At 45.4% G+C, this 27,474-nt stretch overlaps 1 protein-coding gene across 2 annotated transcripts in view; it reads left to right on the top strand.

Moving 5' to 3' along the window:
• Positions 1-4,473: 4,473 nt before the first annotated feature.
• The window catches only part of tsen54 (TSEN54 tRNA splicing endonuclease subunit), a 34,092-nt gene continuing 11,091 nt past the window's right edge, over positions 4,474-27,474 (top strand). The window contains exons 1-8 of one of the 2 annotated variants that reach the window (XM_080209102.1): positions 4,474-4,558; positions 8,535-8,699; positions 9,815-9,878; positions 11,094-11,177; positions 17,474-17,572; positions 19,529-19,581; positions 20,624-20,731; positions 25,678-26,357. In XM_080209102.1, the coding sequence (XP_080065228.1) occupies positions 4,509-4,558; positions 8,535-8,699; positions 9,815-9,878; positions 11,094-11,177; positions 17,474-17,572; positions 19,529-19,581; positions 20,624-20,731; positions 25,678-26,357 (1,303 nt within the window). In that variant the 5' untranslated portion in view covers positions 4,474-4,508. The remainder of the gene's footprint in view (positions 4,559-8,534; positions 8,700-9,814; positions 9,879-11,093; positions 11,178-17,473; positions 17,573-19,528; positions 19,582-20,623; positions 20,732-25,677; positions 26,358-27,474) is intronic. The other variant, XM_080209103.1, reaches the window with a different exon arrangement.

Here is a 27,474-nt window from a genome sequence, read left to right as displayed (position 1 = left end):
CAGAGCCTCGAGACGTTCCTGGAAATCTACTGTCACGTGTTGATGTTTTTCTCTGATACTCTGCAGGTGCATCGGTCCACCTTGTTGTCTTAACGAGGGGCATACACACGGTGGGTCGTGCGTGGGCCGTTCTTGAAAGTCCGAGAGTAGCCTAGTACTTCGCGTCGTTTGTGTATGCTTAAAACTGGACCAGCTGATAAGCACCACAACAGCTCAGTGACTATCACTGATTGCTGTGCAGGTACATGGATTTGGGCCGGTGTCTGTGGGAGTTTGCGCATTCTCCCCGTGCTTGCGTGGGTTTTCTCCGGGTGCTCCGGTTTCCTCCCATACCCCAAAGATGTGCTCTTGGGCTGATTGGTGTAACAAATTGTCCCTAAATTAGTCTTCCCTCAATCTGGTTTCAATGTGGGTACCATAACCATAGACATGGGTCAAGGGTGGAGGAGGAAAAACACTGTTAAGATGGCGGCCCGGGCTCGTTGGGCCGAAGGCCTGTTTCCCGTGCTGTGTTGTTCTTTGTTCTTTGAAAGTCTGCAAAGGGATATAAATAGCCTAAGTGAATGGGAGAGGGTCTGGCAGATGGAGTACAATGTTGGTGAATGTGAGGTCATCCATTTTGGTAGGAATAACAGCAAAATGGACTATTATTTAAATAGTAAAAAATTTCAGCATGCTGCTGTGCAGAGGGACCTGGGTGTCCTTGTGCAGGAATCTCAAGGAGTTGGTTTGCAGGTAATTAAGAAGGCAAATTGAATTTTGTCCTTTATTGCTAAAGGGATGGAGTTTAAAAACAGTGAGGTTATGTTGCAGCTGTATAAGGTGCTGGTGAGGCCACACCTGGAGTACTGTGTACAGTTTTGGTCTCCTTGAAAGGGTATACTGGCACTGGAGGGGGTGCAGAGGAGATTCACTAGGCTGATTCTGGAGTTGAGAGGATTGGCTTATGAGGAGAGACTGAGAAGACTGGGGCTATACTCATTGGAATTCAGGAGAATGAGCGGAGATTTTATAGAAACATGTAAGATTATGAAGGGAATAGATAAAATAGAAGCAGGGAAGTTGTTTCCACTGGCGGGTGAAACTAGAACTAAGGGGCATAACCTCAAAATAAGGGGAAGCAGATTTAGGACTGAGTTGAGGACGAACTTCTTCACACAAAGAAGTGTAAATCTGTGGAATTCCCTACCCAGTGAAGCAGATGAGGCTCCCTCATTGAATGCTTTTAAGGCAAGGATAGATACATTTTTGAACAGTAAAGGAATTAAGGGTTATGGTGAGCGGGCGGGTAGGTGGAGCTGAGTCCACAAAAAGATCAGCCATGATGTTATTGAATGGCGGTGCAGGTTCGAGGGGCCAGATGGCCTACTTCTGCTCCTAATTCTTATGTTGATGCTGCTGGGAGGGCGAGGTTTGTTCTAGCTTCAACTCAGTGTCAACATCAGGCTCTCTCAGACCAAGTGCAATGTGGCTGCAAAGCATAGCTCGCTGCTGTGCCAGAACAGAGTGCTTTAATCCCATATCACCAAAAGAGCATTTCTTACCGTTGTATAATTTCTGTGATTCTATAGTTCTAGGTTGGCATGGATTGGGTATAGGGTGTGCGCGTGTATGTGTGTGTGTGTGTGTATGTGTGTGTGTGCGCGTGCGCGCATGTGTGTTGGGGGGGGTTGTGGGTGAGGAGTGGGATGGTGGAGGGCTGGAGGCATGTTATTTATTTAAACAGTGCCAGGGCACAGAGCCAGGCCTGGCAGTCTGATGACACCAAGATTGGTGGAACGGCAAATTGTGCCGAGGGTGTGGAAAGTCTGCAGAAGTTTCTAGATAGGCTGGGCGAATGGGCCAGGAACTGGCAAATGGAATTTAATGTTGGCAAGTGTGAAGTTGTCCACTTTGGTAGGAATAATGGTAGGAAGGACTCTTACTTACATGGCGAAAAACTGCAGCAGGCGACGGTGCAGAGGGACCTGGGGGTCCTTGTGCATGAGTCGCAAAAACCCAGTCTGCAGATGCAGCAGGTGGTCAGGAAGGCGAATGGGATGCTGGCCTTCATAGCGAGGGGGATTGAATATAAAAGTAGGGGGGTCTTGCTGCGGCTGTATAGGGCACTGGTGAGGCCGCAGCTGGAGTACTGTGTGCAGTTTTGGTCGCCGCACTTACGCAAGGATATTTTGGCCTTGGAGGCAGTGCAGAGGAGGTTTACTAGGCTGATACCGGAGATGAGGGGGTTGAACTATGAGGAGAGGCTGAATAAACTAGGTTTGTACTCGTTAGAGTTTAGAAGAATGAGGGGAGATCTCATTGAGACGTATAAGATGTTGAATGGGATGGATAGGATAGAGGTGGAGAGGCTCTTCCCGCTCAGAAAGGACAGTAGGACTAGGGGGCACAGCCTCAAGATAAAGGGGGGGCAGTTTAGAACGGAGTTGAGGAGGAACTTCTTCACTCAAAGGGTGGTGAATCTCTGGAATTCTCTGCCCGTTGAAGTGGTGGAGGCTGCCTCATTAAATAAATTTAAGACGCGGGTTGATAGGTTTTTGATAGGCAAGGGGATTAAGGGTTATGGGGAGAGGGCGGGAATGTGGAACTGAGACACGACAGATCAGCCATGATCTTATTGAATGGCGGGGCAGGCTCGAAGGGCTAGATGGCCTACTCCTGCTCCTATTTCTTATGTTCTTATGTTATGTTCTTATGTTATGTCTGTGGATTTGGGACTTTTTTCAGAGTCATCCCTCTGTTTCAACTCCCTCTCATCCAATACCTTGGACTGATCATCCAATTTACCAACTTGACAATATCTGGGCAAAAATGTCATTCTGGCACTGGGGGCAGTTCAGAAGATTGGACAGAATCTGAAAATAAAACCAAATAATGACCAAAAGATTGACAAGGAAGGAAAGATTAGCGAATGAGAGAAAGCTTGATAGAAATATGAAAACAGAGAGTAAGAATTTCCATTGATATTTTGAAAAGAAAAGTCAACAAAATGAGTGTTAATCCTGTGGGAAACGAATTTGGAGAATTAATGGAAAGTAAGGAGAAAGCAGATGAATTGAACAGGAATTTTGCATTGGTCTTCAGTAGAGAGGATACAAGTAAAATTCCAGAAATAGCAACAAATCAGGAACTGGAAGGGACGGAGGAATTCAGGAAAACTACAATCACAGGGAAGTTAATCCAAAGGTCTTAAAATAAATGGCAAGTGAGATAGTCAATGCATTGGTTTTAATTTTCCAAAATTCCTTAAGTTTTGGGAAGATTCCGTTAGATTGGAAAATAGCTAATCTACCTCCTTTATTCAAAAAGTGAGGGAATAGAAAGCGGGAAACTACAGGCCAGTTAACCTAACATCTGTCATAAGGAAAATATTAGATGCTATTAGAGTCATAGAACCATAGAGTCACAGGGGCAAGCAGCACAGAAAAAGGCTCTTTGACCCATCGTGTCTGTGCCAGTTAGACAAACCATCCGATTATTCTAAGACACCACATCGAAGGTTCTTGTGAAAAAATAAAAGCTCTTAGTGCAGGGGGTAACATATTGACATGGAGAGAAAAATGGTTCGCGAACAGGAAACATGGAGGTAGGCATAAATGGGTCATTTTGTGGCTGGCAGAGTGGAATGACTGATGTGCCACAGGGATCAGTGCTAGGGGCCTCAACTTTTAAAATTTATATAAATGACTTGCCGCCCTGCCCACCACAGGAATTGGAGTGGGCATGGGGCACACAACGGGAAGGTCTGTTGACCTCAGGAGGGATCTTACAGTTTTGGGACGAGCGAGGCCATAAAATCCCGCCCATCATTGCTAAATTTGTTGATGACATAAAGATAGGTAGGATAGTGAGATGTGAGAAGGCCACAAGGAATTAATAAAGGGATATACATGGGTCCAACGGGTGGGCAAAGATCTGTCAAATGGACTATAATCTGGGAAAACGTGAAAATTTTGGCAGGAAAATTAGAAAGGAAGCTTATATCTAAACGACTAGGGTCGCTAGTGCATGAATCACAATAGGCAAGCGTGCAGGTACAGAAAGTAATTAGGACCGCTAATCTGAAAGCACTAGGACCTATGGTGACACTGGGTTGTGTTTACCAACAGCGGGCACTCGGACCCGGAGTGACACTGGGCTGAGTTTACCAATAGCGGGCACTCGGACCCGGAGTGACACTGGGTTGAGTTCACAAACAGCGGTCACTTGGACCCGGAGTGACACTGGGGGTTGAGTGCACCAATAGCGGTCACTCGGACCTGGAGTGAGACTGGGGGTTAAGTTCACCAACAGCGCGCACTAGGACCCGGAGTGAGACTGGGCTGAGTGTAACTCCGGCGGGCACGAGGACCCGGAGTGAGACTGGGCTGAGTGTAACTCCGGCGGGCACTAGGACCCGGAGTGAGACTGGGCTGAGTGTAACTCCGGCGGGCACTAGGACCCGGAGTGAGACTGGGCTGAGTGTAACTCCGGCGGGCACGAGGACCCGGTTGTTGTCCACTCTGTCAATGGCGGCGGCTGAGGAACGAGTGTGGAGCGAGGGCGGCCGGAGCCTGAGGTAAAGGAGCCGGGGGCCGGGGGCCGGGGGGAGGGAGGGAGAGAGAGAGATAGAGAGAAAGAGCCCGGGGACAGGGGCAGGGGGAGAGAGAGAGCCCGGCCGGGGGGCTGCTCCGTTGGGGCCGGGCTGGGGAAATGGCTGCAAAGCGGGAGCGGGCCCCGCACAGCGAGGAGAGAGTGGCGGCTGTGAGAGAACCGGGACCCGGGGAGAGGGGGGAGGGTGAGAGGGTCAGGATGAGGCAGTGGGGGCAGAGCGGATAGGGGCAGAGGGAGGGGGAGGGGGGTAAGGGGCAGGGAGGAGGGGGTAGGGTAGGGGGCTGGGAGGGTAGGGGGCTGGGGGGGCAGGGGGCAGAGCGGATAGGGGCGGGGGGGCAGGGGGAGAGCAGGTAGGGGCAGGGGGAGGGGGCAGGAGGTGAGGGGCCGTAGGGGTCAGAGCCGAGCTGTCAGCAGCAGGGTTGAGGTGGGGTGTAAGGGCTGCCTGTGTGCGCCCCAGGCTGGGAGTTGCAGAATTGGCCACACCATCTCCCAGTGGCTGTGGGTTTTGAGTGGCCGGAGCCCGGAGGGTTCAGCAACTGCTCGTTGATCAAAATGCCAGCACTCATCTCCAGAGCTACCCACTGCCAGGCTCCTACCTGCACACAGAGCACTGACAGAAAGTAACACACAAGCTGGTAAATCAGGCAGCTCCTGGATAGACTGCAATCTGCAACAGGAGCTGGTTTAGCTGCTGCATTTAGAGTTGTGTTGAACCTGTGATTTTTCTTTGAGCTCTTGCTTGGGAATTCCAGTTGGGTTTTGATTATATTCCTGATTGTGATTGTGATTATATTCCTGCTGACAGATGAGAAGAATCCAGCTTTGGTTTGCTGGTGTTCTTGTTTGTTTGTATCTTTTGACACAGACAGTACTTTTTGACTATGCTTATAGATAGATTGGCATCCTAACATTGATGTCAGGGTATATCCCATCACTTCCCTCTCCCCGTCTCTCTCTCTGGTTTCTCTCCCACACCGGTCTCCACTTCTCCCTACTCTCTGTTCAACCCCCCCACCTCAGTCCCTCTCTGTCATGTTAGCCTGAGCAAAGTAGTGGCACTTTCACCTCTGGGTCAGTAAGTTCTGAGTTTGAGACCTTGCTGAAATGTGTTGTTATGAAATACTTTGGGATCTCAGAAAAACAGGAAAGGTGCTACGTAAATGCAAACTCTTTGTTCTCTCATGTAACATACTTATTTGCTATTGGACAAAAGGTGGGAGGGATAAGCAGGCTATCCGATACTTGCAAACAAAACTTTGCAACAAAAGAGGGAAAGTCTTTCATTTATATGAGGTTTTTCACAACCACAACACCCTCTCTCTTTTAATTTAGTAATTGTGAAGTGCAGTCATTCCTTTAATGAAGGAAATGCAGCCAGCAAGTTGTATGCAGCCAGCTCCCACTAACAGTAATGTGACCCGATAATCTGTTTTTGTGATGTTGATTGAGAGATAAATATTAGAAATGTAGAAAATAGCAGCAGGAGTAACCATTCAGCCCTTCAAGCCTGCTCGCTATTCATTTTGATCATGGTTGACCATATTCAATATCCTGATCCTGCTCCCCCCCCACCCCCAAAAAATCCCTAACTTCAAGAACTATATCTAGTTCCTTCTTGAAATCACACAAGGTTTTGTCCTCAAACTACTTTCTGTGGGGGCGCAGTGGTTAGCACTGCTGCCTCACAGTGCCAGGGACCTGGGTTCAATTCTGGCCTCGGATGATTGTCTTTGTGGAGTTTACACATTCTCCCCCTGTCTGCTTGGGTTTCCTCTGGGCGCTCTGGTTCCCTTCCACAGTAAAAAGTCTGACAACACCAGGTTTGAGTCCAACCGATTTATTTGATAGTAAGTTCACTAGCTTTCGAGGTTACTCTCTTCATCAGGTGAATGGAGAGTTCTGGCCTCAGACAGAGCATATAAAGCACAGACAGTTTACAGATTACTGATTAGAATGTGAATCTTCACACCTAACCTGCTGTTCAAGTCCTAAAGTGGCTGACAATGTGAGTGGAAGGAGCACTGATCACAGGTTAGAGAGATGTGTATTATCTCCAGACAGTACAGTAAGTGAGGTTTTGCAAACCCAGCAAGTCACTGAGACAATACACATCTCTTTAACCTGTGATCAGTGCTCCTTCCACTCACATTGTCAGCCACTTTAGGACTTGAACAGCAGGTTAGGTGTAAAGATTCGCATTCTAATCAGTAATCTGTAAGCTGTCTGTGCTTTATATGCTCTGTCTGAGGCCAGAACTCTCCATTCACCTGACGAAGAGGGTAACCTCGAAAGCTCGTGAATTTACTATCAAATAAATCGGTTGGACTTAAACCTGGTGTTGTCAGACTTTTTACTGTGTTTACCCCAGTCCAACACCGGCATATCCACATCATCCCTTCCACAATCCAGAGATGTGCAGGTTAGGTGGGTTGGCCGTGCTAAATTGCCCCTTAGTGTCAGAGGGATTGGCAGGGTAATACATGGGGTTATAGGAATGGGGCCTGTGTGGGATTGTTAGCAGTGCAGGCTCAAGGGGCTGAATAGCCTCCTTCTCCACTGTAAGAATTCTGAGTCTTCTAATTCCACAGATTCGCCACTCTCTGCCTGAAGAAATTTCTCTGCATCTCACCCTAAAAGGCTTACCCCTCATCCTCAAACTATGACCCCTAGTTTTGGACTGTCCTACCATTGGGAACATACTTTCTAAATCCATCCTATCTAACCTAAGAGAGAGAGAGATGTGTTTTATAATTTTCTATGAGATCGCCTCTCGCTTTCCTGAACTCCACTGAATATAATCCTAACCGATTTAGTCCCTCCTCATATGACAGGCCCGCCATCCCAGGAATCAGCCTTCTAAACCTTCACTGCACTCCCTCTATAACAAGGACATCCTTCCTTCAATAAGGACACCAGAACAGCGCACAATACTCCAGGTGTGGCCTCACCAACACCCTGTACAATTGCAATAAACATCCTTATTCCTATACTTAAATCCTCTTGCTATGAAAGGCCAACATACCATTTGCCTTCTTTACTGCTTGCTGTTCCTTTGTGCTTGTTTTCAGTGACTGATGAATGAGAATTCCAAGGTCTTGCTGATACTCACCTCTGTTTCCACCCATTCAAGTAATTACTTTCTTAATTTCGCTACCAGAGTGGATGACCTCACATTTGTCCACAATATACTGCATCTGCCATGCATATGCCCACTCACTCAGCCTGTTCAAATCACGATGAAGCATCTCTGCATCCTCACAGCTCACTCTCCCATCCACCTTTGTATCGTCTGTAAATTTGGAGATAATACATTTAGATCCCGCTTCCAAATCATTAATATATAATGCCGCACCCTACTATCACTGCCTGCCATTCGGAAAAAGACCCATTTATGCCAACTCTTTGCTTCCTATTTGTTAATCAGTTTTCTATCCACCTCAAGACAGTACTCACGATCCCATGCACTTTAGCTTTACATAGTCTGCTATATGACACCTTATCGAAAGCCTTCTGAAAGTCTAAATAAATCGCACCCACGGGTTCTCCTTGGTCAACTCTATTAGTTACATCCTCAAAGAATTAGAGTAGATTTGTCAAGCATGATTTCCCCTCTGTAAATTCATGTTTGACTTTCTCTGATTAGACCACTGTTTTTCCAAATGCTGAGCTATGAAATCCTTGATAATGAGCTCTAGCAACTTCCCCAGGACTGACGTCAGGCTCACTGGTCTATAGTTCCCTCTTTTCTTTCTACCTCGCTTTTTGAACATTACCCAGGACACTGGGGAGAGCTCCCCTGCTCTTCTCTGAAATAATGCCATTGGATCTTTTACATCCTTCTGAGCCAGCAGGTATGATAGACTTACAGATGTGCCATATAGAAAGACAAATGTACGCTTCAATAAGTAGTCTGCAGATCTTTTCTTATGCTCCTGTTACAGCTCTGAGGAACTGTTTGCGACACGATCGCGGGATCACAAAATTCCCCAACGGACCCATGGCCAGAAGGACTTCATTCCCGATCACTCTGCAGAGCAGGCAGAGAGGCTGCGGGTGTGTCGAGAGGAGCAGTGGCAGCTCCTGTCTGAAGAAAGGGTTGAACGACTGTAAGAACTGTTGCTGATTAATCAGAAATATTGGGATTTGGAATTCCAATGAGGCAGCTGCCAGCACGGCGGCACAGTGGTTAGCACTGCTGCCTTACAGCGCCAGGGACTCGGATTCAATTCCTGGCTTGGGTGACTGTGTGGAGTTTGCATGTTCTCTCCATGTGTGCATGGGTCTCCTCAGGGTGCTCCGATTTCCTTCCTGAGTTCAAAGATGTGCAAGTTAGGTGGATTGGCTGTAGCTAATTTGCACCCTAGTGTCCAAAGGTGTGTACATTGAGGGGATTAGTGGGGCAACTACATGGAGATGCAAGGATAGGGCACTGAGTGAGCCTGAGTAAGGATGCTGTTGGAGAGTTGGTGCAGACCCAATGGGCCGAATGCCGCCTCCTGCACTCTGATGATTCTATGTAAATCTGTGATACCCCTACAATAGCATAACTTCAAAAAGAGGTGGGTAACGGCCAGTGGGAGAAGCTTCTTTAATGTGGGAGTACAGTACAAAATCAAATTGACATTGAGAATACACTGATCAATCTGTTTTCTGTCTCTCGTCCACTGCAAAGTGTTCTTATCTTAATTGTTTTGTACCGTTTCTACAAAAGCGCTGCTTTTCAACCTATTAGTAAGTTATTGAATAATCATCTAATGCCCACTTAGAGTCTAACCTTAAATACTAAACAAAATTAATTACAGATTAAAGCTCTTCCTCCACACTAATCCCATCCGATGCTCCAGGGCTGGGTACAGTGCAAGACAGATATGGAATAAAGTTCCCTATGCTTTGTCTCATTAATCTCCCTACCCAACTGGGTAATGTATGAAACTCCCAATTACTCCATCTAAGTATTCATGTAACAGAAATAGCAGAGATCAGACACTGATTCAGTACAATTTTAGGGGAATGATTCTGATCGGCAGACTTTCCCTGGATGTAGCACTGGTTAATGATTCTGGTGACAGTCAAAGGCTTTGTGCAGCCTGATAGTTGGACAATAGGGTTTTATCAATGCAGGGAACTGCAAGGTTAATATTCTGCTCTCGATATGCTGAGCCAGCATATTTGTTTTGTGTTTTGTTGGAATTAGTTGCATAAAATTTTTCTCTTCAACTAGAGGAAGCCTTGTAAAAGCAGAGTGGAAACCCCAGGAGAGCATCGTGGAGCTGAAATCCAACGCAGTGAGTTTACCATTGTTGTGGTTCCTAAAGCAGACTGCTCTTGACTGGACCCTTAATCTCTGAGGCACTTCTGCTTTAATCACAAATCTGAAGTTTCAGCAAAAATTCTCTCATCCTGTCAGAAATCCCTGATCGCATCAACCTGTTCCTTTGAATTGCCACCTAACAAAGATGATAAAAAGAAATAGTTTAACTGTTTCAAGTAGCGTGAAAAAGAATGTAGGAAAGCATTTCTTCTAGAATAGCATGCGGCCCCAGTCTGCTTTTTAGTACCACCTCTTTCTGCCACAATCAGAATTTGATTGCCAAAACTCAACCCCAATTTAGCACTTGTGATGGAAGCACCCAAGATCCGATGGTGTTTTTCCTGAATCTGCAGTCTCTACTATCTACCAGTATCTCAGTCTACTGAGAGACCTGGCTGAGAAGTCACACTTAACCAAATCTCATCAGGCATCATTCTACTTTGCTGAGTGCGTCAAATGTGGTTTAGTGTCTGAATTCTGAGTCAGAAGGTTATGGATTCAAGTCCAATTCCAGAGTCTTGAGCACTTAATCAAAGCTGATGCTCCTGTGGAGTGTTGCATTGTTGGAGGTTCCAATCCTCAGATGGGACATTAAACTGAGGCCACATCTTCCCCCTCAGGTAGACATGAAATACTCCACAGCAATATTTAAAGCAGAGCGGGGAGGGTTCTTCCTCATGTCCTGGTCAATATTTATACCACAGCCAACATCACTAACTAAATTAGATATAAAAACAGATAATGCTGGAAATGTTCTGGTCAGGCAGCATCTCTGGAGAGTTAATGTTTCAGTTTGTCAGAAAGATCATTGACCTGAAACATTGACTCTGTTTCTCTCTCCACAGATGCTGTCAGGCCCATTGAATAATTCCAGCATTTTCTGTTCCTATTTCAGACTTCCACCATTTACAGTGCTTTGCTTTTATCTTCTGGCTGTTTGCTGTTTGTGGGAGCTTGCTCCGGACTAATTGCCTACACATGTCCTGTGTTGCTGCAGTGACTATTGGGTGTAAAGTGCTTTGGGACATCCTGACATTGTGAAAGGCACTATATAAATTTCTTTCCACTGTTTAGTAATTGAGTTTCAATGCAATGATTTTATCGTTAGTATTTAGTGCAACTGCACCATGTTTTGTTTCTTGCTTCTGCTGCATTTTCCCCGTCTATCTCCTTTCTTGGTCTTACACAGGGGAAGTTCTGGCACACCATGGGACATGTGGAACATGGCAAACAACTGCTGTATCCCGAGGAAGCGCTATACCTTCTGGAGTGTGTGAGTATGCAAAGCTATGAAACCTGGCATGTTAAAAGAACAGCTATACTGAGGAATTTTAAATGAAAACTCAGGAGATATTTACCCATTTCTTATTGCAGAAAGCTAGCCAGTTACTGAACTTTACCAAGTTTAATCTAGTCTGTCTATTTGACAGGGCTGCACTTTTCTGACAACCGCATGTGTCAGTATTGGTGTAGGTGATGGAAGGATATGTTTGTTGTCCTGTGGAGATATGGCAGAAAGAGAATGTATGGTGTGTCTGTGTCAAGTAACATCAGGCTCAATTGTAATGCTGACTGCAGTAGAATATCCTGCTACTGCTTGTTGTCTTTGGTAAAGAGTGGTCTTCTTTTGTGAGGTATTAGCTGATGCCTGAAGTATCTCAGTAAAAACCAGCACCTTTTTGGGAGAGGAAGGGAAGGGCAACAAATGATGACTGGATAACATGCAGGTTGTTTCTTTGCTTTCCTCTCCTCAGATCATATACATTGTCCTCCAGCTTTCTCATTCAGTTGCTGATGTGCACTGTTCATGTAGTGGGGCTGTGTGAGCTTAGGAAGCACATTGAAATGGGCATCGCCTGTTCTCCTGTAATCAATGGCCTGGTCAGTAGTTTGAGTAACCAGTGATCTGTCTGCTTCATCCTGCAGTTTACCTTGTTTACCTGGAGCAGGAACAATCAGTCACTCTGGGTGAGAACTTTAACTGTAGGATCTGTCCAAATGTTTGACCGGCGACTGCCATCCAATGATCCCTGATTTAATCAGAAAGAACAAACAGATTTTACAAAACAAACTTTTCCACAAGTGAATCATTTTGAAAGTGAAGAAAAATATATATCAGAGTGTGCAGTTTTGTTAATTAGGAACATCGCTTGTCTGCACCAGGAATTTGATGTCTGGAAGCTTCTCCTCATTTTCTTTTGGTTTCAATGTTTGATGCATCTTGGGTGGGAAACATTTAATCACTTCCAAACCAAACTACCATGAAATGGAGTTTCAGTTAGTCTGACATGGAGAGTATACTCTCTCACGTGCAGGGGCAGTGCAGACAAAATTTGGTGAGAGAAGCAACACGGAGTTCCTTGTAGTGAGTAGGGCTGCTGCTGGAGTTTAACAATATGGTAAATTCCCCCTCCCCTCCCATGCCTTTATATATGGGAGTATTGCCCTGCTGGGTTATTAATGAGCCAGTCTGGTTGATGAATCACCCAGCACAGCCCTGGATAATGTACTTGGCTGTGACCATCTATATACCAGGAACTCTTGCCAGCACAGTGCCACAGGTTTTTTGTCAGGCTTGTTGAAGCATAAGAAATAGGAATTGTTTGGCCCCTCAAGCCGACTCTGCCATTCAATAGGATCATGGTTGATCTGACATTCCTCACGCATACTTTCCTGCCCTTTCCCCGTAAACCTATATTCCCTTATGGATCAAAAACCTATCTGTCTTAGCCTTAAATATACACAGTGACTCTGTTCCCACAGTTCCCGGAGGCAAGGAGTTCCAAAGACTCTCAACTCTCTGAGAGAAGAAATTCCTTTTCATTTCAGTCTGAAATTGGTGCTGCTTTATTCTGAGACTGTGCTATCTGATCCTAGACTCTCCCCTGAGGAGAAACATCCTCTCAGCATTTACTCTGTCAAGCCCTTAACAATCCTCTCTGTTCCAATGAGATCAACTCTTACTCTTCTCTAAATTTCAGTGAGTGGAGTCCCAACCTGTGTAACCTTTCCTCGTAAGACAATCCCTGTATACTGGGGGTCATCCCAGTGAACCTTCTCTGACCTGCCTCCAGTGAAATAATATCTCCCCTTAAATAAGGGGACCAAAACTGCTCTCAGTACTCCAGATGTGGAGGGCGAGGCCTAAAGTTAAGGAGAGGGTACAGGTAAAAGAGGCCGAGGATGTCCCAATAATAAAGGGAGTAGGGGGCGTGAGTATGGTTGGTGGCGTTACAGCAAATAGAGTCCAGGTGAAGGCTGGGATGAAGGCACTTTATCTGAATGCACGAAGCATTCGGAATAAAGTGGATGAGCTGGTGGCGCAGATCAGCGCAAATGGATATGATCTGGTGGCCATTACAGAGACGTGGCTGCGAGGTGACAGGGACTAGGAGCTGAATGTCCGGGGTATCAAGTGTTTAGGAAGGATAGGCGGGAGGAAAAAGGGAGGGGGGGGGCGTAGCTCTGCTGATTAAGGATAGCATCAGGGTGGTAGCAAGGGATGATATTGGAGCCAAAGAGCAGAAAGTGGAATCGTTGTGGGTAGAGATTAGGAACAGCAAAGGGAGGAAGATGCTGGTGGGTGTCGTCTATAGGCCCCCGAATAATGATCTGGAGGTGGGGCGGGCTGTTAACGCGCAAATAAGTGCGGCGTGCAGGAATGGAACAGCCATAGTTATGGGGGATTTCAATCTACATATTGATTGGTCGACCCATGTTGGACGCGGTGGGCTCGAGGAGTTGTTCTTGGAATGCTGCCGGGATAGTTTCCTTGAACAGTGTGTGTTGGAGCCGACGAGGGAGCAAGCTATCTTGGATCTGGTGTTATGTAATGAGGCGGGTAGAATTAGGGACCTTGCGGTGTAGGATCCTCTTGGGGAGAGTGATCATTGTATGGTGGAGTTTCTGGTGCAAATGGAGGAGGAGAAAGTGGGTTCCCGGACACGCATCCTTTGTTTGAACAGAGGGGAGTACGGTAGGATGAGAGAAGAATTGGCGAATGTGGACTGGGGGAGCGCGTTGGAAGGTAGGTCTGCTGAGGAGCAGTGGAGGATCTTTAAGGAGATCTTTCTTGGTGCTCAGCAGAAATTTATTCCGATGGTCAAAAAGGACCGCAGGAGGAGAGGTAATAAGCCGTGGATAACGAAGGAGGTGAAGGAAAGTGTTAAATTAAAAGCGGAGGCATTTAGAGTAGCTAAGAGTAGTGGGCGAGAAGAGGATTGGGAGAGGTTTAAATGTCAACAAAGATTGACAAAGAATTTGGTAAAGAAGGGTAGGAGAAACTATGAAGCTGGGCTAGCGCTTAATATAAAAAAGGATAGCAAGAGTTTTTATATATAAAAAGGAAGAGGCTGGCTAGGGTGAACGTTGGTCCCTTAGAGGATGAGAAGGGGGACTTAGTGGCAGGGGATGGGGAAATGGCTGAGGTCTTGAATAACTTTTTTGTTTCTGTCTTCACGGAGGAGGACGTGAATAATTTGCCGGGTGTTAGCGATGGAAAGGTGGTAGGACCGGAGGGTCTCAATGACATTACTGTTACTAGAGAGGCGGTGCTCGACAGACTGGAGGGACTGATTGTGGACAAGTCCCCAGGACCGGATGGAATGCATCCGAGGGTTCTGAAAGAAATGGCGGAGGTGATAGTGGATGCCTTGGTGGTTATTTTCCAAACGTCGCTGGATTCCGGGGAAGTGCCGGAAGATTGGAAAACGGCTAATGTTACGCCGTTGTTTAAGAAGGGTGGCAGGCAAAAGGCAGGGAATTATAGGCCAGTTAGTTTAACGTCTGTTGTAGGTAAAATGTTAGAATTCGTCATCAAGGAGGGAATAGCGAGGCACCTTGAGGGGAATTGCTTGATAGAACAGACGCAGCACGGTTTCGTTAAGGGGAAGTCGTGTCTGACAAATTTACTGGAGTTCTATGAGGATGTGTCGAGGGCGGTGGATAGAGGAGAGCTGGTGGATGTGGTCTTTCTTGATTTTCAGAAGTCGTTTGACAAGGTACCTCACAAGAGGTTATTGCAGAAGGTCAGGGGACATGGAGTTGGGGGTAGGGTGTTAGCGTGGATAGAGGATTGGTTGTCAAATAGGAGGCAGAGAGTGGGGGTTAATGGGTGCTATTCGGATTGGCGGTTGGTGACTAGTGGAGTGCCCCAGGGGTCGGTGCTGGGGCCTCAGCTATTTACCATTTATATAGATGATCTGGAGGAGGGAACCGAGTGTATGGTGTCGAAATTTGCTGATGACACCAAGATTGGTGGAACGGCAAATTGCGCGGAGGGTGTGGAGAGTCTACAGAAGGATCTAGATAGGCTGGGCGATTGGGCCAGGAACTGGCAAATGGAATTTAATGTTGGCAAGTGCGAGGTGGTCCACTTTGGTAGGAATAATGGTAGGAGGGATTATTACTTACGTGGCGAAAAACTGCAGCAGGCAACGTTGCAGAGGGACCTCAGGGTCCTTGTGCATGAGTCGCAAAAACCCAGCTTGCAGGTGCAGCAGGTGGTCAGGAAGGCTAATGGAATGCTGGCCTTCATAGCGAGGGGGATTGAATATAGAAGTAGGGAGGTCTTGCTGCGGCTATATAGGGCATTGGTGAGGCCGCAGCTTCAGTACTGTGTGCAGTTTTGGGCGCTGTACTTACGCAAGGATATTTTGGCCTTGGAGGGAGTGCAGAGGAGGTTTACTAGGCTGATGCCGGAGTTGAGGGGGTTGAGCTATGAGGAGAGGCTGAATAAACTAGGCTTGCACTCGTTAGAGTTTAGAAGAATGAGGGGAGATCTCATTGAGACATATAAGATGATGAATGTGATGGATAGGATAGAGGTGGAGAGACTCTTCCCGCTCAGAAAGGACAGTAGGACTAGGGGGGGGCACAGCCTCAAGATAAAGGGGGGTGGGGGCGGTTTAGAATGGAGTTGAGGAAGAACTTCTTCACTCAAAGGGTGGTGAATCTCTGGACTTCTCTGCCCGTTGAAGTGGTGGAGGCTACCTCGCTAAATATTTTTAAGACGCGGGTTGATGGGTTTTTGATAAGAGAGAGGATTAAGGGTTATGTGGAGAGGGTGGGAATGTGGAACTGAGCCACGACTGATCAGCCATGATCTTATTGAATGGCGGGGCAGGCTCGAAGGGCTAGATGGCCTACTCCTGCTCCTATTCCTTATGTTCTTATTAATGTTCCATTACCCTTCCTGATTAATTGCTGCACCTGTGTGCTAGCTTTCTGTTTATCATGCACAAGTACCCTCCCCCCAGTCCTTTTGTGTTGTAGCTTTCTGCAGTTTTCCTCTATTTAAATAATACTTAATTCTTTTGCCCTCCCTTCCAAAATTATCAACTTTCTTTTTTCCCATATTATGCTCCAGTTGCCAACTTTTTGCCCACTTTATCTATCAATATCTCTTTGTAAATTGTTTGAATCCCCCTCACAACTTGCCTTTACACCTATTTTTTCTTCTGTAAATTTGGCTGAAGTGCATTTGCTTCCTTACTCCAAGTCAATATAGATTATAAACAGTTGCGGCCCCCACACAGATCGCTCTGGAACTGGTTACATTTTGCCAAATTGAAAAAGAAGCCCTTCTTCCCATTTCCTGACCATTTATCATACCAATATACTATCTCTAATACCAGAGTTTCTTATCTTATGACATAACCTTTTGTGAAGTATCTTGTTGAATACCTTCTCAAAGTTCAAATGCAACACATCTACTGGTTTCCTTCTATCCACTCTTGTTTAGACTTCTTTAAAAGTCTCCAATAAATTCGTTCAACACTTTCCTGTTTTGGGAAGGATTCTGGAGAAATCACACTGAATGGCTGGCAGGGACTTGTTGCATTGAAGACTTTGAGTTTGGATTTGAATTCCAGTGGGAATTGTTTGTTACAGGGTTGGAGTGGAATGATCGGGATGGCATTGGGTGAGGGAACTGGGGGAAACTCAGTGCTTCATTTGGAGCCCTGATTAGTACCTTGCTTATTCTGAACAGGCGCTGGTGTGTGGCGACTAGGGAAATTTCACAGTAACTTCAATGCAATGTTAATGTCAGCCTTACTTGTGACTAATAAACTAATTTTAACTTTAACAAGGAAACCAAAAAAAAAGAGGTTAAAGTTAGTTGACTCTCTCTTGGTCTTTTGTGATCCCAGTTCTATTGCATTGGGTTTATCTGGCGAGGAAACCGTGACAGTTTCACTCATGTAGCTCAGATTAAAATTGCAGTAACGTTCCCATAATATCATTGGAACTCACCCTTCCATACTTAAAACTGGATCCTGCTGCCTTCGGATATCTGGCCTCCCTTGCGTGCTCAGCAAGAGTGATTAAAATTCCAACCTACAGGAATGCAGCCAGTAAGCCACTATGACTATTTTAACTGCCCTCTGTGCACACAGGATTAAAATCACCCCATTATTGTGCTCCTGGGTCCATCTGCGCTGTATAGGAAGCTTTTCATCATCCTGTTATTGCACTAAATTAATGCTAAGGTTACCTGTTTTCTATAGTTTCTCTCTATAAGGCCTCGTGTTTGAATAAATACTTAACTGCAGTTTACCTGCTTTCCAGGGGTCCATACAGATATATTACAGAGAACTGCCGCTGTCCATTCAGGAATCGTATGAGATTTTACTGTCTGCCAGAACCATTCCGCTGGAACAGTACCAGGTAGTGGAAGTGACCTAATATTCAACAGCCACATTTCAGCCACAGTCCCCAGCTCAACTCATCGGTAGCACCAGCTAATTGGTTTTTTGCATTCTTTGGAACATGCAATAATCTTTGAGCTGTTGGTATGAAAAAACTGAGGGGAGGAGCCGCAGGGCTTCTGGCTAACATTAACTGGGACTCTTGCAGATGTCGCTCCCCCTACGCACGTTGTCATTGACATCAAGACAGTGCTGATACACTGACAAAAATGTGCATTGTAGCATTTCATATACTCTGAAGGCATTTTGAACTGATCCTACATAAATAATCACCACATACTACCGATGTTCATGCTCTCCTTTAGACTGAGCTGTGCTCAATCACTGTTTTGTGGAATGATAAAGGTTTTCTTCCACTGCTTGTATGATGAGGCAGGCTGCTGTTTACTCTTGGCTAGGTGCAAACCAGTGGGTGCTGGGAACCCCCACCCAGATGGCCATTGTGTTTTGACTGTGACCATCAGAAGGTTATTTGATTGTGTCCTCGTTCACAGGAGACACTGATGGCAATAAGGTGGGGGAGATCAGGTATTCTTTACTCCTCTTCCTTGTGCTTGAGGCAAATCCTGACTGCTGCCTTGGTTGAGATTGTAAGAAGTCTCACAACACCAGGTTAAAGTGCAACCAGTTTATTTAATAGTAATCCCAGAAGCTTTCGGAAACAGTGTTCCTTCGTCAGGTGTGTGATACACCTGATGAAGGAACACTGTTTCCAAAAGCTTGTGGGTTTACTATCAAATAAACGTGTTGGACTTTAACCTGGTGTTGTGAGACTTCTTACTGTGTTTACCCCAGTCCAACACCGACATCTCTACATCTTGGTTGAGATCAACAGACCCCCAGCTCAGAGCAGTGTGTCTGCAAACCCATTTACATTGTTAAACCTGATGAAAGTGATTATAAAATATTGGATAGATGCAGCAGAAGACCCGAGACCATGAGTGCAGAATTAGGGCAAGTCGTTTAGTCACATGTTTTTTGTTTTTATTTGGATGGCTGGGCCAGTGTTTATTGCCCATCCCTGAGGGGAGATTTAAGAATCAACCACATTGCCGTGGTTGGTGAATCACATATAGGCCAGACCAGATAAAGACGATAGATTTCCTTTCCTAAAGGACATCAGGGAACAGAATGTGTTTTAATTGCAATTGACAATTAGTTCATGATCGTCATTAGGTTTTTAATTCCAGATTTTTAGCGTTCAAATTTCACCATCTGCCATGGTGGGATTTGAATCTGGATCCCCAGAGCATTATGCTGGGTCTCTGGAATGCTGATTCGGTGACAATACCATGATGCCATTGCCTTTCCTTAACCACAAGACCTTTACCAAAAACACCACTTCCTACTCGCTTGGACCAGCCACAGCTCTGGAGATTTTAGTTAATGTGGTATGGGCAACAAAGATATGGACTTTCTTCTCGAGGGAAAAAGTAATCTTTAGTTCTGTTGACCAAACTGCATAACTTATTAATTAATATACCTAATATAGAAATAATCTACACAACTTGAGTTAAAAACCCAGGGGCTGTATATTTTCTATTCGCATTGGATTTTGCACAAGAAATTAGTTATGGAGTGTTTTATCTTTTATTACTCTGCTATGATGGGGATGATTTACTGCCTAATCCTCCTCTTGTAACACTGACTGGAGGCCAGCAGCATCTGAAGACTGAGAAACAAAAGTTAACATTTCTGATCAATGACGTTTCATTAGGACTGGAAGAAGTTGAGATGAAAGGTCGTCGATGTGAAACATTAGCTCTGTTTCTCACTCCGTAGATGCTGCCTGACTTGCTGAGCATTTCCAGCATTTTGTTTTTATTTGAGATTTCCAGTATCCACACTATTCTACTTTTGTACGATATAGTTTCACGATATTCTTTCAAACTTCTTCCTTTTTTTGTTTCTGAAGGTTTACAGCCACTTGAAAAGACTGGGTTATGTTATAATGCGGTTTGATCCCAGGTAAAGGTTTTTCTCTGTCAGCATGTCTTTTTTTTTGACTGTGCTCCTTAATGCATGCCCCTCACACTCTCACTTTCTCACACTAACCTTCTCTTCCAAACCTTTGTGGTGTAATCACATACGTTTAATTTTGAGTTGTGTTGTAAGTGGAGGCTGCACTAAACAATCCCTTTCCCTTTACTTTAGATTGTTACATCTTATTAATGAGGTACTAAGGAACAATTCTGAGCAGGATGGTCTTTCAAATGAGCAGAAAGGTGCAGTTCATGTGTTCAAAGATTATCATGGTTCGTGTCAGCAGAGGTTAAAAAAAAGAGCCTAACAGCAGTATTTATTGCTCACCCTCTATTCCATTTCAGAGGGCAGTCACAGGCCAACCACAAGTTGGTGTGGGATTAAAGTCAAATATCAACCAGATTGAGGAAGCTAGACTTGTTTCCTTTTCAAAAGGACATTAGTGAATCAGTGTTTTTTTGAATGACAATTCAGTAGTTTCATGGTCACTTTTACGGATAGCAGTTTTCATTTTTGAAGAATGGTCAGAAACTGGGTCGTGTTTCACCACTTTGATTGCAGCAGAACACTTTTATTATTGATGGTGAAGCAGGTCAAAGCTTCCATTTGACAAACACGATGCATTCATCCCACTCCAGAGCCTGGAGCATGGATTCTATGCTGACAATCTAGTGCAGTGTTGAGGAAAGGCTTTGTTGTTAGAGGTATCATATTTGTTGTAAACCAAGATGCTCTAATTGCCCTCTGAGGTGAATGTGAAAGATTCTGTAACACTAGTTGCAGAAGAGCAGGGGAGTTCTCCCCAAGTGTTCTGAGCCAAAATCTATCCCTCGGCCCCGACTTCACTAAATCAGATGATCTAGTCATTATCACGTTGTATGTTGTTTAAGGGTCCGGGACTTGTGATAATTAGCTGCCAAACGTCCTTAATTGCAACTTTGACTACACTTTCAAGTGTACTTCGTTGGTTGTAAAGTGCTTTGATGCTGTGAAGGATGCTATATAAATGCAAATTCTCTTTTTTAAGTACCGTTTTCAGCTCCTATGAGCGAAAGCTACACCTGGATTCTTCTCACGGTGACACAGAAAAGCACCACCGCAAGAGGAAACGGAGTCACAGCCAGCATGGAGCCAGGTATGTATTGAGGCAAGGGTTGGGAGGCTGGATAATGAACAGGCTCTTCAGCAATGAAAACACTTATTAAAATGGGTCACCAGATGATAGTCTCACAAGAGCCTGAGTAGAAGTCTCAGGATTTATCATGATAGGTCTTCCCTTCTGGTTGAATTTTTTTTTGTCAGAAGGGAGAGCATACTGGCACTGGAGGGGGTGTAGAGGAGATTCACTAGGTTGATTCTGGAGTTGAGGGGGTTGGCTTATTAGGAGGGACTGAGTATACTGGGGCTATACTCATTGGAATTCAGAAGAATGAAGGGAGATCTTATCGAAACATATAAGATTATGAAGAGAATAGATAAAATAGAAGCAGGGAGGTTGTTTCCACTGGTGGGTGAAACTAGAACTAGGGGACATAGTCTCAACATAAGGGGGAGCAGATTTAGGACTGAGTTGAGGAGGAACTTCTTCACACAAAGGGTTGTGAATCTGTGGAATTCCCTGCCCAGTGAAGCAGATGAGGCTACCTTATTGAATGTTTTTAAGGCAAGGATAGAGAAACTTTTGAACAGTAAAGGAGTTCAAGGGTTATGGTGAGTAGGCAAGTAAGTGGAGCCGAATGCATGAAAAGATCAGCCATGATGTTATTGAATGGTGGTGCAGGTTCGAGGGGCCAGATGGCCTACTTCTGCTCCTAATTCTTATGTTGATGCTGCTGGGAGGGCGAGGTTTGTTCTAGCTTCAACCCAGTGTCAACATCAGGCTCTCTCAGACCAGGTGCAATGTGGCTGCAAAGCATAACTCGCTGCTGTGCCAGAACAGCGCCCTTTAACTCCATATCACAAAAAGAGCATTTCTTACTGCGTTATAACAAATACCAGAAACAGAGGAACCGAAGTAGGAGTAAGAATGACAGCACAAGGGGGTCATTTTACTTTGTGTGAGTTCTTCATTTTACAACGTTTTGATTTGGCTGTCAATTTTTGTCTCCATCGGAAAAACCTTGCACCAATGAGTCACACTTGCCTGACAGCATAATCAGTTAAAACGTGAAGGCACGCAGCATATTTCCCCAATTAACCACTGTGATGGGGATAACTGATCTCTGCACTGTTGGGCTAGGATGAGAAAAATATGCCAGAGATTCTCCACCTGGCTGCTGTCAAGCTCCCCCTGCGCCTTGCTGGAATATGCCTGTGTGGGTGTGATGAGCTTCGTTGGTGAATATAGCTTGCCAACACCTGCTGTGTCTTAGCTTAGTCAAAAAGCTGTGTGATTGCCCCAGCAAAGGGCCAACACCAGGACAGGAGAGAAAATGGACAGGAAAGAAACTGTGGAGTCTCCTTTTAAAATGCAGTTGCTCTTCCTTCTGTTGTCTTGACTCTTGAAGTTTGGTTTTATGGCCAAGATTAGACTTTTAAGTGCAGATTTGATTTTAATTGAAGTTATGGCCAGAATATTTCAGCAGTAAGTGATCTGGCAGGAGTTACCGCAATTGGTTGTTGCGTGACTTCAATTTTTCAAACTGTCAGACTTAGCAACTGGCTTTTGTTTAAAAAAGAAATTCCCCTCCTAGATTCCACCGCCGATTTGATGTCCACACCAACTCATCTTGTTTTGCAAACCGCATTTTGAAATCTTATATATTGTACTGATGGCGACACTCCCTTCCTCTCTCTTTCATACAGTTGAGTCACGCCGGGCAGTAGGCCAGTCCTCTTTCAGTGAGGAAGATTGGTATGCGTCATCTTGTTTGGGAATAAAAAACAGACTCGGCCCAGTGCTCTTATTTCTTTCTGTTTGTCTGACTATTCCCTTCAGAAGCTTCTGTGATTAGTTAATGGCTCTAAAGGGTGCCCTCTTCACTAGCCATTCTTCATCAATAAAAGTCCCATGAAGAGACTCGAGTTCCATTGCTCAGAACCGTTCTTGCATTAGTCTTACCGTGGGGTGGTAGTTCTTACAGCGAGGGAGAGGTGTTTTGTTCCCATGAGTCATAACTTGCCCAGAAACCTATTTACTAAAAGCATCTACGCATTGGCAGCACCGTGGTTAGCACTGCTTCCTCACAGCGCCAGGGACAAAAGGTTTAATCCCAGCCTTAGGTGACTTGTGTGGAGTTTGCATGTTCTCGTCATGTGTGCGTGCGTTTTCCTGGGGTGCTCTGGTTTCCTCCCATAGTTCAGAAATGTGTGGATTACGTTATTTGGCAATGCTAAGTTGCTCCTTAATGTCAGGGGATTAACAGGGTAAATATGTGAGGTTATGGGGTTGTGATCTGGGTGGGGTTTTAGTTAGTGCCGGCTCGATGAACCAAATGGCCTCTTTCTGCACTGTAGGGGATCTATGATGCAGGGTACGTTTCTTAACTATTCTGAGTGCTAGTGAGGCCTCTGTTATTTAAAGTTTGAATCAATAGTTCTAAGTTATAGTTCTAATGCTCTAGTTCTAGAGAGGTAGTGCTTGATAGACAAATGGGACTGAAGGTGGACAAGTCCCCAGACTGGATGGAATGCATCCCAGGGTTCTGAAAGAAATGGCAGAGGTGATAGTGGATGCCTTAGTAATTATTTACCAAAATTCGCTGGGGAAGTGCCGGAAGATTGGAAAATGGCTAATGTTATGCCGCTGTTTAAAAAAGGTAGCAGACAAAAAGCAGGGAATTATAGGCCGGTTAGTTTAACGTCTTTGGTTGGAAAAATGCTAGAATCCGTCCTCAAAGAAGAAAAAGCGAGGCACCTAGAAAAGAATGGTTTGATCAAGCAGACGCAGCATGGATTTGTTAAGAGGAAGTTGTGTTTGACAAATTTATTGGATTTCTATGAGGATGTGGCTAGTGCGGTAGACAGATGGGAAACCGGTGGATGTGGTGTTTTTAGATTTCCAAAAGGCGCCTCATAAAAAGTTGCTACAGAAGGTTAGGGTGCACAGAGTTGGGGGTAAGGTGTTAGCGTGGATAGTGGATTGGTTGTCTAATAGGAAGCAGAGAGTTGGTATCAATGGGTGCTATTCTGATTGGCGGTTGGTGACTAGTGGAGTGCCGCAGGGATCGGTGATGGGGCCTCAACAATTTACCATTTATATAGATGATCTGGAGGAGGGGGCTGAGTGTAGGGTGACGAAATTTGCTGATGACACGAAGATGAGTGGAAAAGCAAATTGCGTGGAGGGTGTGGAAAGTCTGCAGAGGGATCTGGATAGGCTAAGTGAGTGGGCGAGGTCCTGGCAGATGGAGCATAATGTTAGCAAGTGTGAGGTTTTCCACTTTGGCAGAAATAGTAGTAGGAGGGATTATTTAAAAGGCGAAAAGCTGCAGCATGCTTCGGTGCCGAAGGACCTGGGGATCCTTGTGCACGAGTCGCAAAAACCCAGTCTGCAGGTGCAGCAGGTGATCAAGAAGGTGAATGGAATGTTGGCCTTTATAGCGAGGGGGATAGAATATAAAAGCAGGGAGATCTTGCTGCAACTGTACAGGGTACTGGTGAGGCCACAGCTGGAGTACTGTGTGCAGTTTTGGTCGCCACACTTGCGGAAGGATATATTGGCCTTGGAGGGAGTGCAGAAGAGGTTCACTAGGCTGATACCAGAGATGAGGGGGTTGGACTATGAAGAGAGACTCTTCATACTTGTTGGAGTTTTGAAGGATGAAGGGGAATCTTATAGAGATGTATAAGATAATGAAGGGGACGGATAGGGTAGAGGTAGAGAGATTCTTCCCGCTTAGAAAGGATAGCAGGACTAGAGGGCACAGTCTCAAGATAAGGCGGGGGGCAGTTTAGAACAGAGTTGAGGAGGAACTTCTTCACTCAAAGGGTGGTGAATCTCTGGAATTCTCTGCCCGTGAAGTGGTGGAGGCTACCTCACTAAATATATTTAAGTCACGGGTAGATAGGTTTTTGATAGACAGGGGAATTAAGAGTTATGGGGAGAAAGCGGGAAAGTGGAACTGATCCACTTCAGATCAGCCATGATCTTATTGAATGGCGGGGCAGGCTCGAAGGGCTAGATGGCCTACTCCTGCTCCTATTTCTTATGTCCTAAGGGTTAAAACTTTGCACTAATCCGATCCTGTCCTTGCTAAATATTAATGAGTGAGTTTTCGCTCATTTGATTGTTCCCGGTCCTTCTGTTTCCATGTTTCACAAACAGCAATGAATTCTGATTCTACATCCTGTGTGATGCTGTGTACAAATATCCACACCTCCATCATTGCCAAGCTCCGGTGTCTATTCAGTCCTGGTGTAAGACCTAAACTTCTGTCCCTACCAATCCCTGGGGCCTGTTCCATACAAAGAGCTAATCTCCAGGACTCCTCTATACAATAGCTCTAAGTTCACCCTTATACAGTAACCTCTAAGAAGGTGTGAGGAGAGCTGTCAGTGCCACTAACCTTCTCTTCATAGCCCAAGGTTGGCACAGTTACCATATTGGACCTCAGAAGGCCTCTCATGTAGCCATTTGACATGACAAATATTCAAAGTCTGTTTTGTTGAGTTAAGATCGTAACCCTCTGAATGTATGTTAATGGTTACAGCAGAGGATTTAATTTGATATAGTGGTATCGTTGCTGGACCAATAACCCAGAGACCCAGGGTAATCTCTCGGGATCCAGATTCAAATCTCACCATGACAGATGGTGAAATTTGAATTCAATAAAAAAAAATCTGCAATTAAAAGTCTAATCTTGACGATGGAACCATTGTCGATTGTTGGAAAAACCCATCTCGTTCACTAATGTCCTTTAGGGAAGGAAATCTGCCATTCTAACCCGGTCTGGCCTACATGTGACTCCAGAGCCACAGCAATGTGGTTGACTTTAAATGCCCTTGGGGATGGGCAATAAATGTTGGCCCAGCCAGCGAGGCGCACATCCCATGAACGAATAGGAAGAAATATGGTGTTTTCCCCTTATTTGGATAAATATTATATTAATGCAGGAACTTTATTTCAACAAACTTTTTCAGATCCAAGAAAAGCCATTCTGACTCACCTGCAGAGGCCGGGTCTAGCTGCAGCATTACTGAGGAGCAGCAGAAGGGCAAGGTCGATCAGCAGGATGATATGTGCAAGGCCCTGGAGAAGGACATCGCTAAACCAGCTCTTGAACCACAACAAACCAAAGCGGACAAATTGCAAGAGTGTGGCAACTGGCCATCAGGCATCGGTGGGAAACAGGCTGAGCCGGAGTGGATGGATTGTGCTCAACAAGTGTCTGGGAGCTCCGTCACGTCTTCTCCTGGGAGCCCACGAGGTGGTTTGGCATCTGTTCGGAAACCCAGGTGGGACTTCAGCAAGATAAAATTCCCCAATGTTGGACGTGACTGCCCGCAGACCAAGTTTGCAGCACTTGACCCCATGCTCCTGCCGCCAAACGTGTTGGGCCGAGCCTCCGACGAAACCGCCTGGCAGCAGAAAATAAACCTTAAGCGTGAAAAGTTGTCCCCGAGAGAGCGGGAAAGGATGAAGCGAGAAAGCAGGTACAAAACAGATGTCAATCGGGACAAGCGGGTGAGGCAATGCACCAACTGGAAGGAATACAAGGAGCTGCTCAGGTGGAAGCGTGCCAGGAATAAAAAGTTGCCTGCCCACCTCTGGAAGGACAAGGTGCAACCGCTTTTCAAACCAGGCCAGGTCTGCTCACCAGGTAGGAAGATGGAAATCTGGGTCATTCAGTAGGCTTCAGGTTTCCGCAGGGAGGGGTGCTCCCCCAAAGCTGGCTCAAGATTGATGAGCCACCCCAGAGAAAACACTTTCACACCATTTTGCTTGGTGGAGGGGGGTGTTCTACACCGATATCCCAACCAGTGATTGGGACAACTATGAGCAAAAATTCGGGAACCCTTTAAAACATGAGCCTATCACAGTGGTCCTCAAGTGCTTCATCATCATTGCTTCTCATACCGGGTGGAAGAGTGAATTGCTAGGGGACATAACTTTAAGGTGCGTGGGGCAAGGTTTAAAGAAGATGTATGAGGCAAGTTTTTTCACACAGTGGGTGGTGGTTGCCTGGAACTCGCTGCCGGGAGAGGTAGTGGAAGCAGATACGACGGTGACTTTTAAGGGATGTCTGGACAAATACATGAATGGAATGGAAATAGAGGGATATGGTCCCTGGAAGGGTAGGGGGTTTTAGTTCAGTCAGGCAGCATGGTCGGTGCAGGCTTGGAGGGCTGAAGGGCCTGTTACTGTGCTGTAATTTTCTTTGTTCTTTGTTTTGTCAGCTTGTTAATTTCTTGGGGCCTTTCAAAACTCTTTTGAAAAGGAAGAATTGTAATCCTGTTAAATGTTGGACTATATGCTGTTGCAGAGCATCTATACTTTATTATTTTATCAATCCCCAATTCAGAGAGATTTAAAGTGGAACCAAAGGTGAATGTATAGAAGCTTTCTCTGCTTCTTGACATGTTTTTAGTAAAATTTGTTGTTCCCTCTCCCTCTACCCCAAAAGGAAGACTTGTATTTATGTAACATCTTTCATGACCTGAAAATTTTCCAAAATTTTTTGTGGTTAATGGGATACTTTTCAAGTATAGTCACTGTTGTAATGTAGGAAATCCAGCAGCCTGTTTGTGCACCGCAAGCATATGCATCATGACCAAATAATCTGAGTTTGTGAAGTTGTTCGAGAGGTAAATACAATCCAGCGCATCCGTCCTTTAAAATAATGCCATGGGATGTTTCACATCCACTTGAGAGGGACTTGGTTTAAAGTCTCCTCACCTCTGCTAGTGCGGAACTCCTTGCTGTTCTGCAGCATCCAT

The sequence above is a fragment of the Carcharhinus amblyrhynchos genome, chromosome 21 (assembly GCF_965287045.1).
Source record: "Carcharhinus amblyrhynchos chromosome 21, sCarAmb.v2.hapA, whole genome shotgun sequence".
Lineage (NCBI taxonomy): Eukaryota > Metazoa > Chordata > Chondrichthyes > Carcharhiniformes > Carcharhinidae > Carcharhinus > Carcharhinus amblyrhynchos.
The sequence above is the reverse complement of the archived record's forward strand: the minus strand, read 5'-3'. Positions and strand labels throughout refer to the sequence as shown.